The sequence below is a fragment of the Acomys minous genome (genome assembly GCF_964271855.1).
Source record: "Acomys minous genome assembly, chromosome: 5".
In the NCBI taxonomy this organism is placed as follows: domain Eukaryota; kingdom Metazoa; phylum Chordata; class Mammalia; order Rodentia; family Muridae; genus Acomys; species Acomys minous.
The window spans coordinates 18,503,571-18,525,308 of record NC_140494.1 but is presented as its reverse complement, the minus strand read 5'-3'; the positions used below and the strand labels follow the sequence as shown (position 1 = coordinate 18,525,308).

The window sequence follows — 21,738 nt, the reverse complement described above, 5'->3', positions numbered from 1 at the left end:
AAATCTGACAAAGGTCTAATATCCAAAATATATAAAGAACCCAAGAAATTAAACACCACCAAACCAAATAACCCAATTGAGAAATGGGGCTTGGAACTAAACAGAGAATTCTCAAAAGAGGAATATTGAATGGCTGAGAAACTCCTCTTGGTGGGGAGGCCTAATGGCACTCAAAGAAAGAGTAAGCAGACTACCAAGATGACAATTGATAGCCTATGACCATATAGTGGGGGAGGTGTGACTCTTGGTCTTAGACCTAGGGGAGGGGAATAGGGTGAAAACAGGAGGGAGAGAGGAATGGGAGGATACAAGTGATGGGATAACAATTTAGTTGTAATATGAATAAATTAATAAAATTTAAATTTAAAAAAAAAACCTCAAAACCCAATCCCAATGACACACCTCCTCCAACCAGGCCACACCTCCTACTCCTTCCCAAACTGCACTACTGATTAGGGACCAAGTATCCAAATACATGAATGGCATATGTGTTAAACCCATTTCTCTCCATTTACACTGAACACTCACAGGTTTAATGTTGCTTTTGATAGTGGATGCATATTCCCTATGGAATAATCTCCTTTTTAACATACTGTTTGTCTCTTTGAGCTAATATGGGAAGACCCTCAGCATGTGTCACTTTTTTAAAAATTTTACAGAAAAAACCAATAGGATGAAATTATGTAACAATTTTGTTTCTAGGTATATTTGATAAACAAATACATACACACACAATCAATAAGTAGAATGGATCAGAAATTAAGCTAAGGCAGTATGTTTGAATCAATAAATACAGGCTATGGTGGTAGATAATAACAGTGAGGAAGACTGGGTGTTTTATTTGCAGGTTTTGGTATTTTATCATGTGATACATAAAATTTGAATCATCTGCAAAGTTCTGATTGTACTTGGCTTTTTTAAAAGCTTGGCTAAGAAATCTGGCTTCCACACAAGAGGCAGAAAATAATGGTGCTAATTTTAGAAAAGAGGTTTTGCATAATAAATGCAAGCACTATAATTTAGAAAATGTTAAAACTATTAACTAATTATACTTTCTTTGTGGCAACTTTAAACTTGAAAATTCCCTTTTTATATTTAACTGTTACATATCATTGGTAAGTTGCATATATATTGACGATATGCACTGGTAATATCAATTAAAATTAAATGTGTAATTCTTCCTGTCCACAAAGAGATATTTATCAACATAGAAAAGGCAGAAGGTTGGGGGTATGATTCTGTTCCTGAAGAGAAATGTGGTTTTATTCTATAGATGTAGCTAGTGGGTCCTGGCTAGAGGTAAAGAAGGACAGTGACAAACTACATCCTGAACATTTGGATATTTCACCCCAGGTGATTCACTAATATTAAAATTTACTTTTAAGCTTACCTCAAAATTCAAAGAAACCTGAAATTCAGTCATTTCCAACCCCACTTGTTTACTCCTATGTAATTCAAGAGCACATATTGAAAGATTACAATGAAGGCTGGAGAGATGGCTCAGAGGTTAAAAGCACTTCTGCCCTTCCAGAAGACCTGGGTTCAATTCCCAGCACCCATGTGGCAGCTCATAACTGTTCATAACTCAGAGATCTGGCATCCTCATGCAAATACATATGCAGGAAAAACACCAACACACATAAAATAAAAATAAGAAAAATTTTAAAAGAAAGATTACAATGGTACTATTAATTAAAAATCAACCACTTCTATCTTCCCGTGACTGGGATGGGGGGGGGGCTCCTCCATCACTGCCTGACCACAGCCTATCAGGTCTCAGCGAGAGGATAACAATCAGGATGTAAGATGAATAAATTATAATAAATAAAAAATATATTGCTCACTTTTATAAAATTATTCCTTAATCCTACAATACATAACTATAAATAATTATCAGCTCATGTCTATTTTTATCTTAGAAAAACTTTTGGTATTTTATATGCAGGTACATGTTCGCCATGACACATTTGGGGAAGTCAAAGGTTAATGTTTCTGAGTCAATTTACAACTTCCAATCTGTAGGAATTAAACTCAAGTCCTCAAGTTTGGCAGGGTGTGCCTTTTTCACTGAGCCATCTCACCTACCCATTAATTTTAATCACTTGTTTTTATCAAGCAGGTCTTTTGTGTTGTGATTGAAAGTTGTTACCTTTAGGAACTACAAGACCTTTAATTAACACGTGTGGAACAGTGTATTTGGAATAAATGTTTCAACAATGAAAAAGGGAAGCTAAAAAATTCTGTTTAAAAGATCCTCAAGTAATCTTAAACCTCGGCTTTTTAATTAAATGTAAATGAACTTCCTCTTGAAAATTATTTTAAAACCTTGTTGATTTTGTTTTATTAAATTATAATAATACAAAACCACAAAATTTCTTGCTTCTACAAATTATAACTCATAAATGTTGTTAAGATTCAAATGATTATATATCAACAAACCTAGAAGCATTCCCAGGGAAAAAAATAAAGCATAACATCTCTCCCTGCTATGTTACATAAAACAATATGAAGTAAATGAATGACTGAACTAACAAGAAATAAAATTTGTTAGCAGTAAAATGAAACTAGACTGTGGGAGGAGCCATATTATCTGCAGAATTTACTATAGAGAGGACACAATCCATAGTTTTAAGCTTGTGAACATGGCATAGGTTTTGTATTCATTTTAAAGTGAAAGAAAAAGAAGCTTTGAAAAGTAACTGGCTAAATGCCAAAGAGCCATGGGAAAGAATGTGTACCCTTAGCCATTTTTCATTGCAATTAAACAATATTGCACATCTCATGAAGAATCGAGGTCTCTGTTGGCTAACAGATGGATCACACCGAAGCTACTGATCAACTCAAGGTTTCCTGAGGTCCTAGACAGAGAAGCCGAGGGCGCAGCAGCTTTACGTGTGCTCTAAATCTGACCGTCCCCTAACTCTTCTGGTAGGTGATGCAATTGTTTTTTATTAATAACAATAATTCTGATAGAGGACGTACATCAAATCACTCCTTGTAGACAATATAAAAGAGACATTTTCAGACAAACCTAAAATGTGAACTTACATATTAGACCAGTAAGAAATCAAGGAATAGTGCTCAAACAAAATAACGCTTTTAGATATTAGAATTTAGAAGAAAAATTACAAAACAAAATTGCAAAGTGCAAGGATTTCTTTTCATGGAAAGAGCTCAGCATAGCAGCTGAACATGAACAGACCAAGTTAAAACAGATTGGAAAGAATATAATTAACTAGTTGACTAAAATTCTTCCAATTCTTCTAGCTAGGTGATGGAGAGATTCCTGAAAGGCTGTTAAATTAATTTTCTTACAGAATCAACAGAGGGCCTAATCCTTTCCCAGCAGGAGAACGCAAGTCCTAGCAACCCAGCGTGATTATATCCTAGGAAACTCAAAGCAATTTGTTCCCTGTTATGGTCTCCAATTCACATCAAAGCACCACTCTGCATCCAAATTTCATGGTTAAAATGAAATACATAGGTCTCATAATCCAGGACCTCTCTTGTTGCCTTTGTTTAGACTGGATTAGATTGCCCTAAATAAATAGGTTCAGAGCTTAACCATATGGAGCCAGTGATGAAACCAAAGCAAGGCCACCCTTAAATGATGCAACCTTGGAGTGTTTCTAAAATACTCACTTAAAATATATTCAGATTTAAGCTCCAGATAGAATATCCATGGGTACAATATCATCTTTATGTGCTGTTATATGTGAGCGTGTATATAGAATCTTCATGTATAATTTCAGGATTTAAAACATATGCTTAGTGAAATCTGATAAATAACCAATATAATATCAGAATTTTTCTGGCATAGGTAAAAATATAAAAGGTACAAACTAGACCAAAACTATCTTTTTGAACAATTACTGTCAACATATTCACAAATAAAGTACTGACATTTACTTAAGATATGACTGCATATGTGTTTCTTTCTTTCCTATTATTGTCTATATACACATAATTATTGTATGTCATATCACTGCAGTAAATAAATTATTTATAGCATATGAGTATGCATACTTTAAATAATATATGTATGAGTGCACAAAATCTAAACTGATCCACCTATGAAAGTTAGTATAATTCCATAATTCCTATCCAAAGTCTATAGGGGCCAGATAGGTTCCGGATCTGTACAGTTTGGACTTAAGATTGTTAGTATAGCCTATGTGTTGTTTATTACTGTTATCACTATGGGAGATAAGCACAAGAGAGTACAAATAACTCATAGTAAAATAAATTGCCCAAAGACTTCGCGTTGATGCACATCACGTGGGGTTCTTAACTCTCAATTAATTTTCAAAAAATATTGATTCCCAAGTTTAATTTTTAGCAATTTCTAATTTGAGATGATAGATGGACAATAATAAAATGTGGTGGTAAAGGTTAGGGTATTCCCCCTTTGTTTCTTTTTACTTGTCTATATTGTCTAAAGCAAATGTATGCTACAGTGAGCATGTAAAAGGATTAACGAAAGACATAAAAGTGCAGAGGAGGATACCTGCCTGGTCGTGGATAAATTAAACACGTATGAGGCTCAGAGAAAGCCCAATGTCAAGGATGGTTGGAAAGAAGAGGCAAAACATACTGCTAAGTCACACCTATGGGACAGAGATCAGCAGGCCAGGGTCATGGGAGAAGCCATCACTGTCTGGGGTCACCACAGTACACACCAGCACAAAATCACTGGCCAATCTACAATCCATCAGTCTGCATAGCAGAGCAAATCCAAAACTCAAACCCAAAACAAATAATATTAAAAAGAATAAAGTCCACGCTTTGTTGACTCGAGTCACAGTGGAGGAGAACTTCCAGTCACAGAAAGGAACAGTGGGCACTTCAGTTCATAGTATCTCTCAGACAGCTGGACCTGTCAACTGTTACTCTCTTTTCTCCCCAGTGTCAGTCAATAACAGACTGTGAAAGGTTGTTTCGGTGAGTTTCTGTCTAAATAAACATGAATATTTTGAAGCTATTGAATGTATAATACAAACACTGGAGACAAAAAATAAATTGCCATTTTCTTGTCCTGTCACAGGCAATCGTAACTAATACTGAGATGGATCCATGGGTGATCTTTGTATCAAACACTTATCCCAACAGGAGTCATCAGAAGTTTTATCCATTAAATGTTAGCACTGAACCAGGAGACGTTCTCCTGCTACAGAGGATTCTAATTATTGAATCTGGAGTTTTGAACAAAAGGACTTCCCCTTGCAAATTATGAATGAATCCTGATATCTATTCCATATCCATTATTCCCATGCAATATGGAAGCAACAGCTACCACAGCAATGCTAATAGCTGCCTGGTGCAAGTTACTCAGTACTAGATTTCTTTACATGTATCTACACGTATTTAGTCCTTATAAAGTGAATAGTCAGAAAAGTGGATGCTTGCCCCGTATTCCTGCTGTGTTTACTGGGAGGAAGAGCCTTGGAATAGCACTGTGGCCACCTGAGGCTGCTCTTTCTGATGAAGAGAACACCATTTAACTAAGGAGGGATGGTAGAAGGATGTACTGAGCAGGCACAAATTTCAATTTCACCTTTCTTTATTCAAGCTTCCTGTTGCAGGGGAATCAGCTGCTTTCCAGGAGTGTGGTTAGTGTTAAATTTCAAATTGACAGGCTCTTGAATAACCTGGGAGAAAGGACTCCTCTGGGCGTACCTGTGGCGGGTTATCTTGAGTAAGTTGTTTGGACTTGGAAGACCTATCCTCCATGTGGACAAATCTTTCAAGTAGACAAGACCATTCCCTGGGCAAGGATCCTGATCAGTATAAAACGGAGAAAGCAATCTAAGCAGCAGCTTGCATTCATGTCTCTCTACTTTTTCATTGCAGAAGCAGTGTGACCAGCTCCTTCAGGTTCCTGTCTGCCACGGTGACTTCCCTGACATTTCAGTATAATCTTGGGCAATGGATAATTTATTTCTCCTTTAAGTTGCCTTTTTCAGTGTATTTTATCACAGCAACAGGAAATCAAACTAAGATACACGCATTCTGATATTATTTATTGCCAAGGACAAAAGGCTGCTGCTGTGGTGAAAGCCCAGCATTTCTTCAGCAATCAATTACTATCTGGGTACGATTGAGTCTGAGTGCAAGTCCTATTTTAAACATACAGCTGTAGAATTTAATAGCATCTGCAAAAAAATACTTTGTTTCTGTTTGATATTATCTTAACTGATTGTGAGGCAAACAGTACATGAACAGGTAGCATTTATCAACTCCGGCGCCAACAGTCAACCCCATACCACACAAATAGGAGAAACCAAAGTTTAGAGGCTTAAACAGGTTTCCTATACTCATATATATGGGTTTGGAACCAAGATTCTAAACTACACAGCCACCATCTTCACTGTGATCCCTTTACTATTCAGCCTCCCCGGAAGTACTTCGCTTATCATCACTATAGTGATGATCTATAGATGATCTCTCAGATTAGTAAACAGAAAGATACAAGACAATATTTGCAGTTAGCAACATCAACGGAGTAGCTACTCAGAGCCCCGACATTGAGGTAATGTCTTTTCAATACCCCGTTTTTTGATCTAGTTTCTAAAATGGCATCGTAGAGAAGGAAGCCACAGTCCAGAAAGGTGGGAACTGCCGCATCCACTAGAGTGCGCTCTAGTCACCTGCTTTTATGACTGAACAATGCAGCTATATCAAGGTTTAACAAGCATCCTTGTGTTATTAGATCAGAGCAAATGAAGGCACAATCCAAATCACTTTTCTTTACCTCAGATGTGCCAAGCCACTTAGGAAAATACACTTTTTATTATTTTTGACATTATCACACATGTATCCAATGAACTGTGATTATATTTACTCCTTACCCTGTATTATCACCCTTTCTCTATCAACTCCGTCTTATTAACTACATGCCCAATACAGAGAAAGTGAAAGTCCCTTCCCTTCAGCAACTTAATTCGCTACCTGCCTGAGAAAATAGGCACCTCTCTCGTCTATCCACAATGGATGCTGAAGGATCCGTCCTTGTTTAAGGATCCATAGCAGCAGTGTGTCATGGTGGCAACAGCTCTGTTGTATCTAAGGGGCAGTGGTTTCGTGGCACTCTTCCTCACCTTCCAGCTTTAAAATTCTTCCCAGACTTCTCTCAGCCACCTGATGTGAGTTTTATATCTGATAGTTGGTTATACTTCCATAAATAATTCTGAGGCATTAGGTCAAAGTAATTATCTTCTTGCCCCCGAACATTAACATGCTTGCCTGATTAATACAGTAAATATTCCGTGGATATGCTTCTTTGTTGCCTGAAATGACTAGCATGAACTACATACCTTCGGGTGTGATGCATTAATTCCTTCCATGCTTACCTGGAAAGGAAGAGAAGATTCTCCAGCTTTTTCATGGAGAAGAATCTCTGCTTGGCTCCACTGAGATCCCAAGACTCGGGTCACTTCACTCTGCTTTAGCAAACCGCCATCTAATGATGTCCTTGTGAAAACAGAGAGACGGGAATGCTCTGATAAACGATACCAAAACCGCACCTGTAGAGAAACACTTGGAGTTACCATAATTTCTGGCATATAAAATGATTTTTTAACCCCCCAAAAATCTGTGCCAAACTTGTGGGTTGTCTTATATGCTGCTGGTGCTGGGTACTTACCAATGATATGTCCAGTGCATATCATTGGGGGTGCCTCACTGTTTCCTGCTCTGTGTGGGGAGTATGAATCAGAGAGGAGCAAGCTGCACACAACTTCCTGTACCTGAGGAGGAGGACGTGAGCATGGATTGGCTCTCGTGCCTATGTGCTCACAGAGACTAAGGCAGCCTACATAGTACTCACATGCAATCCTAGAGCTGAAAGAAGTTGATATATGCCCACATTGCTGACCCAGAAGCTGTTTCCACTTGAAAATCTCTTGTAAAATAAAATTTAGTTTCCTTTAATGGGGTGGGGGAGGGGGGCTCAATAGGGAAACTAACTCCCCTTGCAGGTAGACCATGGCCAACAGAAAACAAACTGAATGGTATTTTGAAGGTTTCCATGTTTCATAATGTGTGTCAAGACTCTTATTTTTTATTTTTATTTTGATATATTTTATTCAGAGATTTTGCTCTTTTTATCCTACAGGTTCTATGGGTGTATATTATGGCTTTCCAGTTTGGTGGGTTTATGGTATGTAGTGGGTTGCTGGGCCCATGTCTGTTTCTTATGCCTTTTCTTGGGCTCTTCTCCTTCTGTTTGTTTGTTTTGTCCAATTTCAATGTGTTGGCTTTTATTTTGTCATATTAGGTTATATTATACTATTAATTATTATATTATTTACTATCATCCTTTAGAAGCCTATTTGTTTTTAAAGAGAGACAGGAAGCAGGTGGATCTGGATGAGGGGGGAGGGGAATGGGAAGGAAATGAGAGGAGTGGAAGGAGAGGAAACTGTAATCAGGATAGATTATGTGAGGAAAATTCTGTTTTCAATAACAGAAAAACAGAAAATAATAGGCCAGCAAGTTGGCTTCGAGAGTAAGCCTCTTGCTGTCAATACCTATGTTTAGTAGTCATGACCAGCTCATGCAAGTTGTCCTCTGACCTTCATACACCTTTACGCACACCTCCTCTAAGTACATATATTAATTTCTTTTAGAAATAAAAATTAAATATCCCAGAATACTTCAATAATATACATGACACTGATTTTTTTTTCTTCCCGTAGCAAAAAATTCTGGGCACATGTGTTTTTAACATTTGTCAAAATTGTATTAATAAATAGGATAAAAATGTGCTGCAACAAAGTAAGTTTGAGGATGTTATCTTTGCCACTATAGTCATGTGTCCTCCACCCTATACTCTACGTTGTACAAATTGTAATCCAAATTTACCACATTTGAAATAATTATGTATGCTATTTTATATTCAAATCCCAAGTGAGTAAATACTTTCTCTGAAAATAAGTGTTTTCAATACAGCAAAAGTATAACAAATAAGTTTGTTAAATTTTTCTGTTATCATTGATAAACTTGAATGTTCATAGCCAACTATTCATTAATAATTCAAGGCACATAAACTATCCTTAAGGATGCTAGATAAATGTGAACATTTTATTCCTAATTGTCATTGATGATGAGAACATCTAAGAGGCTGTAGCTTAACTAATGTACTAAATAGAACAAAGGGAGTTTTCTACTTCCTCCTAACATTAGTAACTCTACCATGAACTTCAGCACTCACTTGTCCTACCAATACTTACTAGGCACTTTCTCAGGACCTGGCACTGTGTACGGAAAAGATTAATCCGTTCAGTTTGGGGATGATACATTCTGCATAATATTTTTTCCACAAAATAATAGTTCAGAGGCACAGTGATCTTTCATCCTACCCATTATCATATAGAGAGAACTAAGGCTTCAGAGACATCTTAAAGAAAAATGAAACACTCAAGGAGGCAGTTGTTACGATGGTAAGAACAAGATGTATTTTTCATGCTCTGTTTAAATTCTTCAGTTTGAAACACTAACCACTTTGTGTCCCAATTTGACATTATTTTCCTGTGTAGATGCCATGACCACTACCTGATCAAAACATCCTTTCTGACTGTCCATTTCATCTTAGATTTTGTTGCCATGCTTACCTAAGTTCAGACCTTGACAGGTAAATTAGAAATGCAAAGTCAAAAGGAAGTGTTTAATTAAATACCACGGAGAGCAAGGGCTCCTTCCTCGGTGGCAATTAAATTTTAGAACCCTGCAGTAAGTCTCACCATGTTCTCAGGTTGTGAATAAGCAAATAGCTTCAAACCTGGTTGTGCAGGACATGCTCATAGCCCATCAGTATTTTGAGCTGCCAAGCTGTCACTCAGTTCTTCACTAGTGTGAAGTTATTTTAATAGTTACTAAACATAAATGCCGAGGAGATCCATATTCAACAGAAGAGGAGCATATATGTTATATTTAAGAGAATTTGCATTGTAGAGACTTAAATCCTTCATCCTAGCATAGATCAAGAAACCTTCCAAAGACTTTTCATATTTAGTACTGTTAAGGGAGAAGTAATTTAACTCAGCATTATACAGCTGGGGTTTGAAATAGATCCTAAATCAAGCGTGAAAAGCCGAAGGCTCTCAGTTGGGTATACACTCAATGGCAGGTCGGCCACTAAGCTTTCAAGCCAAAATCATGAGGCATGTTGAAACCCCTTGCAGACCCATTACAGCAATGTTTGTATAGGAGGTATTCAGTCAGCACACTGAGAGACAAAAAGGGAATACATGGGCTGTTCATGGGACTTTAGTTTCAGTAAAAATTTAGAGAAAGGGGAGTTTGGAGAAAGCGTGAGGGAATAAGGGGAACTGGACAGAAGAAGAGAGGAAAGTATCTGTATCAGATAATGCATAGTATCTTGGTTGTCCTTAGGAATCCAGAATATTCCATGGGAGTTGGTGAGGATAAGGGACATGAGGCTGCATGTGTAATAATAAAGGCACAACACAGTGTAGATGTGTAAAGCTAAACTGAAGCACAGCAAAGAGGAAAGCTCAGTGTCTCCGTGACACTCACCATCCTAAGTGCTTAACAGCAACGACCTAATGAACACATACTGAGCCTCACACAGGAAATTTCCCATCATAGGAGGACATCGCTTCAAACAACACTGCAGAGAATGCTTAAAACTGTACCATTAAAGACATTTGACTACAAAACTAATACGAGAGCTGACTTTTTGTGATAATTTAAGCACTAGGGCCACCAAGGCATAGAAATAGCATTTTTGAGACTAGCTCATGCTACATAGAGAACCTTTAAAAAAAAAAAACCTATGGAACAATAACTTCACTGAAAAGGAGAGAGAAAATTTAAACTCAATGTATTTTATCCTCTATAACTGTATTGTGATATTTATTTTAATATGAATCTCAAGCTTGGTACTATGGCATATACCTGTTATTCTAGCACTCAGGAGGCAGGATATCGAGAGTTCAATATTACCCTAAACACAGAGTGAGGTAAGGGTCAGTGAGGTCTACACGAGATAATGTTTCCAAAAGAGGGGAGGAGGTGGAAAGATGGTTTGGTGGTTAAGAACACTGACTGTTCTTCCAGAGGACCCAGATTTGATTAGCAGCACCCACATGGCAGCTCCTAAACGTCTGTAATTCCAGTTCCAGAGAATCTGATGGCTTTGTTTGGCCTCTGTGAGAACCAGGCAGGCATGTGGTATAGATATATACACGCAGGCAAAACACCCATACATATTTTTATCTTACACATGAAAAGTTATAAGCAAGCAAACATCCATAAGCACACAAACATAGGCATTTAGTACAAAGGGAAGACTCCTTTTCAGGTGACTGACACCAGCAATCCAGAAAGCCAGAGCTAGTGACTCCGCTACATAAGTTGATAGACAACACCTACGTACTTTACTTAGAATTTAAAGCCATTTCCTTGATATTCATGTTTTCTTTTTCATTTGAGTTTAACTTAGCTTCTTTTAAAAACTTGCCTCAAATTCTCTACTTCTTTCCTCATATCTCACAGTCTTAGTTTCATTTTTATTTTCTGTGTTGGTTTGAGTGAAAATATCCCCCCACGGAATCTGGCATCTGGACACTTGGGTCACCAGTCGATGGCACTGTTTGGGGAGTTTTGGAGGTGGACAACCTTACTGGTGGGGGTGTGTCACTGGGAGGTAGGTTTTGAGACATTAAAACCTCACACCACTCCCAGGTCACTGTGTTTCATACTTGTGGTTAAAGATGTAAGCTTTCTGATCCAGCTGACATGCCTGTTGCTTCTGGCCTCGCCTCTCCACCAGAGCAGACTCTCATGCCTCTGGAACCATAAGCCCAGATAAACTCTTTTTCTCTCAGTTGCTTTGGTCATGCCATTTTATCACAGCAAGAAGAGCGGATAGCGCACTTCCCTGTCTCAGAACCGCTCAGCACGGCCGTCTTGTCCTTTCTCAGGTGCATTCCCTACTCACAGCTGCCTCTGCTTTTCTGGCTTCACATCAGACTATATATCTTGTTTGTTCTTCTTTTTGTCACACCTGCTATATATTTTAGCATCAAGATTAAGAATATGAACATCTGAATGACAGGGATAATATTTAACATATAAGAACAGAAAAAAACAAAGATGTATAGGTTCTCTAAATTCCACTAGGAATAGTTACCGTGAGAAGATGATTACTCTATAGGTACACATCACCCCCCCAACCCTATGGTAACTGTACAGGTCCTGGTATAATTATATTTATACCTAGTATTCAGTCTCTGGGCAGGCCTAAGTGAGAGTTTAGCATGACCAGCAGCTGAGAGGCTTTTCTATTCACTGAAGTCTTTCATCTGAAAGTGATATGACTACATACTTGTTTAACCTGTTCGCCACCGGCTGGCATCATTCAGAACCCAGCAAAAAATACCTAAGCATCAAAACCATGGACAAGAGGGAGATCAGCCTTCTTGCTACACCCCAGAACCACACTTTTATTAACTGTTCTTTGATGTGATTTCATCACCTTACTTTTGGAGAAATTTCAAAACTGTCTCTGAGTTTTATAGTTATTAGTATACCACACTTTCTTGTCATGTTTTACACTGAATCACTGTATCCAGTATAGTTTGGACACTTAACACTAAGATAGTAGCACTTTCTACTAAATAGAAGCAACTTTAGGAGGTGAAGCCAAAGAAATAATGGCGCTGGTGGTAGGTTCTTTTTCCCTCTGACTTCTGTCTACCATGAGGTGAGAGTCAGTTCATCAGCTCAGCTACTCTCCTGCCATTATTTCTGGCTGATGAGCATAAGGCCAGGCAACCATGGCGCTGAACTCTTCGAAACCTCAAGTTGAAATAAAAAGTCCTTCATCCCTTTAAGGGACTTCTGCCATGTATTTTTTCACAGCAGCTAGCCCACTGTCCCTGACAAGCTTCGCGTGTTGTTAAGACAAACACACATTTAGTCTGTTGCTAGCAACAACTGGGATTGCCACAGAGTACTGACCCACACCAAACCACAGAGAGAATGTTTACACAGTGTTAAGCATGAGTTCTGAGAGGTAGGGATGTTTGTTTTTTGATGTTTGTTGTTTCCTTTTGTTTCTTGGTTTGGTTTGTCTGTTTGTTGTTAGGTTTTGCTTTTGACATCTTTGACTCTAAAGCATGCGCATCCCAGGAGGGCTGAGAAACCTACGTCCAAATGTGGAAAGTCCACTTTGTTGGGATTTTAGTGTGAAAGCCAACCTCCTTCACACCATCTACCTTTGTCCTGGTTTTGTACTATGCATTCCTTAAAAGATAAAAATTTAAATTACGTTCAAAAGAAGCCACATTAGAATAACTGCAAAGCAAGTTGGAATGTTAAATTTGAAACTTAAAAATACGGAAAGCTCAAGGTTCATATTATCAAGCTTTCTGTTTTCAACCGCAAAATCCTAAAAGTAAAATAACTGTGGCTTTTGTACAACAACAAATGTGAACTCAGAAAATATTAGTGCTTGCATTAATCTCTTTCATATTTCATATTTCCCAACTAATTATAACCAGTAACTACATGTCAAAGTCAATGAGAAGTAATGGCTTCTGGTCTGCATGTGTTCTGTTTGTCCTACCTCCTATTTGGAGGAAATGTGCCAAGTTTCCACTAATGGCTGAAGTGACTTTAGAAGCTTCTAAATTAAAGTCCACATTATGAAGAATGACAAGCTGCAGGAACAATGTACACGCTGGACCCATGTGTTGACTATATATAAAGTACAAGATACAAGGTAATTCTTACAAAATGACCCTAAATTGTGCTATTAGAAAAGGTGACTCAGAAGAAAGCTCATGTTCCTTTAAAGTCCTTTCAAAAACTACCCTTAATGGTATTAGCCTGATATGACTGTGTAGAGAGAAAATAAGCACATAATTTCATAAAATGGAGGCTTTAATCATATCAAAGTGCCCAGCTTGGGTTATTTTATTGCTTTCCTGTATTATTTTATAATGAAGAACATTTGTCCCGTAAACAGAACTATTATCAATATGTTCTGAATCAGAGAATCAGCCAGATTCTCCGGTTACCTAAGAAGACAGGAATTTGGTTTGGTTGCTTACCCTGTAACTTTTATGGAAGTATCATATACTACACTATGCTTATAAATAAGGACATTTTATACACTGAGAAATAAAACACAGTGAAAACACCATTTGTATCTCAGGCCACACATGGCCTTCCTTCCAGTCTCCTACTCGTTTCTAGGCTAAATATGTTATCAAGCAATTCAAACTCCTCTCCAGCTCAAAGATGGCTGAATATGAAGAAGATGCACCCCGAAAAAGAAAACCAAATACTCTGTGAGTCTATAGTGGGTCTTTGAAGCACTCTCATTTTCCACAAAATAGGAGACCCATTAAATCAGTATCTGAATCCACTGGGGACAAAACCTTAGTTCTGAGGTCATCCTCTACCTTCAGCAATGATGTTCTCACTGGGATCCATCTGAAAAACACCCACAGCAAAGCTATATACGTTACCAAAAACACAATTTACCCAACAGGAAATGATAAAAATTAGACATCACGATGACAAACAGCAATTAATGGTCATCAACAAGGATATAGTGAAGAAAACTGCAGGACATGTTCAAAAAGAGCATAATACAACACACACATACACACACACACACCACACACACACACACACCACACACACACACCACACACACACACAAACACACACACACACACACACACACACGGTTTTTCAGTAACACTCAATGAATCCTAAGAATCTTATACACTCTTAATATTTGTTCCCAAATACATGGAATGAATGTAAAATTAATATATCCTATTCCCATGCACTTAATGATTTTTGTGTCTATAACTTAGTGTATGACCTTGAATTAAAGCTAAATTAGCTTGGAAAGTACTTTTTAAAGTGTGGAGAACTGCTTCTGGGGGTTCCTAAGAAAATCTATATCATTCCATCACATAAGGTTTAATTAAAAATAAAGGAAAGGTAGAAACATGTTGAGGGCATTTGGATAAGGTGAAAACAGGGGGAGATAGGCAGTGGCTTTAATCTTCATTTCCACAAAGAAATGGGAGGGGGCAAAAGTAAAAAGACAAAAAAAAACAAAAAAAACAAAAAACAGTAAGGACAACCTATTAAGAGCTCCAGGAGCTTATCCCAAACTGAAAAGTTAATTCAATTTATACCTAAGGGTAGTAAGAAATCTATTATCAAGGATGTTCGAGGAAATAGCTACGACCCCATACTTCAAGGTATGAATTTACTGTGCACTTCAGTATTTATCTAGTCATTATTTTCTGATCAGTAAAGACTCAAAAATTAACTAAAATCTTGAGGCTTAGTGGTATGCTCAATCTCTGTAAAGGATGGAAAATAAACAAGATGGACACGTGTGATTTAAGACTTAAGTGTTCTAGAAAGTCAAAGGGCTAGTTAGTGAATACTGATTGTGTCAGCCACAATTCTTACTGTTCTGTCCCAAACACATGATAAACGCAACTTCCGTTCAGAAGGGCTAATTTTGGTTCCTGGTTCAGGTTACTATCCATCGTGAAAGGGATGCCATAGAGCATACACAGCCTCTAGTTGGGGCCAGATCCACTCCACATCAGCAGCTTTCCCTAAAGGAGATCCCACGATATTGGTATGCCCCAGGTCTTGGGTTCTCTTTTCACCTTAGGGTTTCCCATCCTAGCTCTATGCAGGGAAATATTCCTTGCAGGGGATATGATTCTGCCTGCCCCATGGCAGAGGAGTCTCCAGTACCTGAATTTTTTGCTTGCGTAGTGAGGAAAGAGAAAGAGGAACGTTAGTGCTCAGCTTGTTTTTACTTGCATGTGCTTTTAGAACCCCAGTGTGTGGGATGGGACCTTCCACAGCTGGGTAGGTCTTCCCATTTCTGTTAGGCCTTTCCAGAAGCACTATCACAGTCATATCCAAAACTGCATTTTCATGCTGGTTCATATCCTATGAAGTTGACCATAAACATTAACCATCACACCATACCTTCTATATGCAGAATACAGGGCAGTATATAATTCAATTTTCATTCATATGGCCATGTATAGGAGGTACACTAATGCTTATCATTTCACCAGGGACACTATCTCCACAGTCGTCATCAAGCAATATGTACCATAACTGAAACTGGCAAACCAGTGAGTTAAATGCCAGATGGCTGCAGAGGGATGCTGTCTTCTCCATTGTGCTGAGATCGAATGAAAAATTTACTGTCTGTTGTGTGTTTGGTAGCATACTGAATACAGAATCTCAATAAATGTAATTTTTCTGTATATATTCACCCGTTCTCATTTTTGTTTGCTTTTTCTCAGCAGGCATTTACCTAACCTACTCAATTTATACTCTTGAGCAAAGCAGGTAGTAAATTAAGGAAAGTACATCCACTTTAGATTATTCAAAGGCCCACATGAAGAGAATAAAAAGTAATGAAAGCTATAGCAGGCCCCATAAGAGAACAGTGTAAGTGACGTGTTGCAAAGCTATTTGGAAGGATGCTGCATTTCAGGATGAAGCAGCTACTGGTATATACTCACTTATAAGTGGATATTAGCCCAACATGGATATCTTCTGAGAGCCTCTTCTCAGTGAGGCATCGAGGCAGATGCTGGGAGTCGCTACCTAACTCCAGGTGAGAGTAGTATGGAATAACAGGGAAATAGAAGGACTCAGAGGATCTAGGAGCACCACAAGAAGACAATCAAGGCTGGCAGATCTAGACTCAGGGTCCCTGAATCAACTGTCATACTAAGCAAGGTCAATGCATGCAGTAAACCTAGATCCCCAGTTCACATCTATCCAATGGACATCTCACTCTCCGTGGTTGTGGGGAAAGTGGGGACTGCCTCTGAAATGAACTCTGGTGCCCCCAATTTGACCACTTCCCCTTGGTGGGGAGGCCTGGTGGCACTCAGAAGAAGGTGAAGCAGGTTATCTGGATGAGATCTGATAGTCTGTGGTCATATGGTGGGGGAGGAGGTCCCTTTCTGTCAGAGGTCTAAGGGAGGGGCATAAGATAAAAAAGGGAGGGGGAAGGGGAAGATACAAGTGAGGGGATAACAATCTGGAAGCAATCTGAATAAATTACTTAGAAGAAAAAGGAGGAGGAGGAGGAGGAGAAGGAGGAGGAGGAAGAGAAGAAGGAGGAGGAGGAAGAGGAGAAGGAGGAGAAGAAGAAGAAAAAGAAGAAGAAGAAGAAGAAGGAGGAGGAGGAGGAGGAGGAGGAGGAGGAGCATCCTGAAAACAATAAGAAAACATGTCGGGCATCTGCTATCAATGCAATCTGAATCCAATCACTTATAAGCAACCAATGGCCAAGGGAGGCTCAGAAGAGCTGTTTACCTGGCATGGAGTAGAGGCGGTGGGTGATTTGGTAAGGATAGGACTTCCAATCCTGGCCACTCCAGTGGATTGCTGTGGCCCAAAATAAATAAATGAGTCTGGAAAAAGAAACAGAAACAAATGTAAAGTCCTGTAGTTAGTTCCTAGTTCTGGTGTACCCTTAGCACTTTGCCCCCTTGGTCTCACTTAACTGTCACTCAGGTAAATGTAATCACGTTTTCACTTATTTGCCATTAGGCTCTGTAAATAATCAGAGAATTTCATATGCATGACATTAAATATCTTAAATAAAATTTAATTGATAAAAGATAAACTCTGAATCCAAATTACCTAAACAAACTTTTTTTTTATTGCTTTAACTCCTGTCATAGAGTTTGAAATCAAATTAAATGAAGCTTCTGAGTTTACAATTAGATATTCAACATGCCCTTAGGAAATTCTCTTGAGAGTTTTATTTTTAAGTCTCTTCGAAATGTACTGAAGGAGAGGAGCGTATGCAATGATTCTGGTTCCTCTGGGGGCTTACATGTTTGACATTGTTGTCTGTGCTGGAGGCGATGAGAGCTTAATTAAAGATCTAATCTGAACATTAGCAAAATAACTGCCTTTAGATTTTAACTGACGTGGATGTACTCACAGCTAACGCACAGGGGACAGCATCTTTTAGCAGCTCGGAATGTTACATGCTCTGAACCGCATCAGGGGTAGCATCCTTTAATATGGAAAATTCACAGGGAAAGCTACGCCAAACAATGTCGGGTGTCTGATCCTGCCCTTTGATACTCACAAAGCGACTGTCGTAGTATAACAACCAATGGTCTCTAAGCAACTTATAAAGCCAACTGTGTGACTTGGAAAATACCTCCTTCAGAAAGTAATTGTCCTGGATGCAGATTGATGCTGACTTTAAAAGGGAGTGATTTCATAATCAATATATGCTATTTTATAGATTCACGCCTACACTTATGCAGACATCCCCACCAGCTCATCTTTTGCAAACCCTACACCTTTTCCATGCAGTAACCTGGAAACTAGACTCTAAGAATGGAAGGACTGCTCTCTTAAGGAATATTGACAAAAAACCATAGGAAAACATATGTATGTTGAGTACACAAGCAAAAAGTAAATGAGATAAAATTAATCCCAACAAGTTTTGTTAAGGTATGCCTAAAATTGCTGTATCATTTGAGATTCAGTCTCTATAATAAAAAGAATAATCTGATGATCACATGACTATCACAAAAGCTGTAAAACTAATTTGACAAATTTTAACATATATTCATTAAAAATTATTAGCAAATTGTGAATCAAAAGGAATGTTACAGACAACTGGGTTTAACAAGTATGGTACTCAAGGTTGAATTTTTGACATTTCCCTGGTGATAAGAATAAAACAGGCAGCCAGGTGTGATGGTGCATTCCTTTACTTTCAGCACTCGGGAGACAGAGGCAGGCAGATCTCTGTGAGTTCGAGGTCAGGCTGATCTACAAAGACAGTTCCAGGGAAGTCAAGGCTACACAGAGAAATCCTGTCCGGGGGCGGGGGGGGGGGGGGGAGAATAAAACAAGCCCAGCAGCTACTACTTCTACTCAGCAATTCCCAGAGGCCTTATCTGTGTGCTCTATACAGAAACAGAAAAGTTAAAATCTCTCTCTCTCTCTCTCTCTCTCTCTCTCTCTCTCTCTCTCTCTCTCTCTCTCTCTACACACACACACACACACACACACACACACACACACACACACACACACACACGTCATGCATGAACTCACAGAAGATTTTAATTCAAGAAAGAAGAGTATAAAATTTTCGCTATTTACAGACAGAATAATAGTAGATCTATAGAGAAAATATAATTGTGAAAGGCACTGGGTTCTGGGTTAACAATTTTAAAACAATTACATTTGGGGTTGCAAAGAGATGATACAGAAGTTAAAAGAGCTGACTCTTATTATGAAGGGTCTGAGTTGCCAGCACTCACGCTGGTCAGTTCACAGCCATTTGTAACTCCAGTTACATGGATGCACCTTCCTCTTCTGGCCCTCTCAGGCACCCACACTCTTGTGGGTCACACACACACACACACAAATTAATCTTTTAAAAAGATCAAATAAATCTGTTATTATATATACAAGGACCACCTAAAAAGAATTTTTAGAGTGTGGCATTTATAAAGGCTGCAAACACCTATAAAATACGACAACGGGTTTTCAAAACCTCTGCACTGATAACTAGGAAGGATATAGTGAAATTAAGCAGTATCATCTCAATAAATTGGTAAGTTTGAAATTTCGTAAAGATTTGCTTTTATTATTTTTAATTATGTGTATGTGCCTCTGTGTGCATATATGCCTGTGCATACAGGTGCCTGCTGAGGCCAGCGTTGTGGGCTGTCCCTAAGGCTAAGAATAATTGGCAGTTGGAAGACCCCAACATGGGAGCTGGGAACTGAACTTTGGTCTTTAAGAGCAGTATGTGCTCTTAACCGCTGAGCCCTGTCTGCAACCTGAAATTTTATGGTGAGACACAAGCATGTGCTATGGAGCATGGAAGAGTGTGAGGCTGTCACTGTGGGGAGTGCTCACTCTCCCATTTCTGGTGCCCAAATCCTGTCCTTCTGTATCAGAACAGGAAGCAAGTTCTACACAGCTACTGTCTCTGAGATTCCTATGTACTGACCTGTGTACTGACGGAAGACCTCCTTGAAAATAATCACATTTAAAAGTGGTGGATGAGCATTCATTGCCCAGAGGTGACAAAGGAATCCCTAACCAACCCATATGAAAATATTATCAGCATTGCACAGAGAGTACAAGAGAAGTGAAAATACATATCAATCAAGACTGAGGCATGTATAGTGCAATTTTTTTCAGTTGACAAGTTAATAAATAAAATGGAATATTACTCAAGTATTAAAAAGAAATCATTAGCAAGAACAAATTTCAAATCCATGGTGCTGATTTAAGAAGGGTAGAATCCGGAGCCTGTATGAACTATTTACCTAATACCCTTTAAACAGACAATAATTTGGGGGTATATATCAACAGGTGCATGTGGCAGGATATGGGAGAAATGTCAACTACAAAGTGACATATGGGAGAATGGGATCATTCTAGATCTTGATTTGTTTGGTGGTTACAGATTGTATATAAGTTTTAAAACTCACTGTGATATTTACAAAAAAAAAGACTGTACTTTCCTATAATTCAACTGAAACTTAACACAAAGTTACAAGTAATTGATCATAACTTATAATGTGTAGAGATGTCTATGAGCTACACTCATATACATACTATGTATATATGTATGTGATCTGTGTGTGATTCTGTGAATATACACAATGGTAAAAGGTGATCTATGGGCTGTTTGTTTACATGTTTAAACAAAGAAGAAATGAGCAAAGAAACCAAGCAAAAGGAGGGAAGGAAAAACCAATAGTTTACTATAAAAACAAACATAAATACCCACAGCACCCAGATACTCTGAGTTTGTAAAATTGTATATAGATATGTACATGTGTGTGAGAAAACATGAGATTGGTTTTAAAAAGCTGTAACTTATAAACTTAAAGCTTTAAAACAAACTGGACTAGAGCACTGTGTGGCATTATAATTGATGTTTCCCTGTTCCTGTGAACTTCCATTTCATCACTTCCTTTTTCTTTCTCATCCTGATTCTCCTTCTCATCCTTTTTGGTTTGAAACCACTACTGGGGCAGATTAGGTGGCTCAGTGAGCAATGCAGCTTGCTACCAAGCCTGAGGTGGGTTCCTGGGAAGCACTGATTTCCAAAAATTGTCCTCTCACCTCTGACATCTGACCTGTACAAGCACATGTCACACACACACTCACACACACACACACACACACACACACACACACACAACATTTATTTTAAAGCCATTGTCGCAAAGACACATTGACACTAGTACTCAGGCCAGCATTGATACTATCCCAGCATTCCTAGCGGAACATAGATTGTCAATAGACAGCGCAGTCTGTTTGTGAATCCCAGAATATGGGCAGTAGGGGCCACCTCTGACATAAACCCTTGTGCCTACTCCTTGATCACGTCCCCATGGCAGGGCAGCCTTGCCAGGGCCAAAGAAGATGCAGGCAGTCCAGATGAGAGTTGCTAGGCTGAGGTCAGATGGTAGAGGAGGAAGCCTCCCCCCCTTTTCTATTCCAAATCTTTTATCCAGTCCTGCCACCAGATCTCATTTGCATAGCTCTCTCCAGCAAATATGATTGGTCACGGCCTTCCATCTGTCTAATGTGTTCTCCATTCTCCTCTGGACAATTTTCAGATCCTGGGGTACTTTCTTCTTTCCTATCCTCTACCATGTCTAATCATATACATGCCTCAAACAGAACTCCTAT

General features: G+C 38.6%; 1 protein-coding gene across 2 annotated transcripts in view; it reads right to left on the bottom strand.

Moving 5' to 3' along the window:
• The window catches only part of MALRD1 (MAM and LDL receptor class A domain containing 1), a 562,786-nt gene that overhangs the window by 445,349 nt on the left and 95,699 nt on the right, over positions 1 to 21,738 (bottom strand). For both annotated transcript variants that reach the window (XM_084782548.1, XM_084782549.1), the window contains exons 12-13: positions 17,359 to 17,456; positions 7,350 to 7,523 (exon numbers count right to left, since the gene is read on the bottom strand). In XM_084782548.1, the coding sequence (XP_084638674.1) occupies positions 7,350 to 7,523; positions 17,359 to 17,456 (272 nt within the window). The remainder of the gene's footprint in view (positions 1 to 7,349; positions 7,524 to 17,358; positions 17,457 to 21,738) is intronic.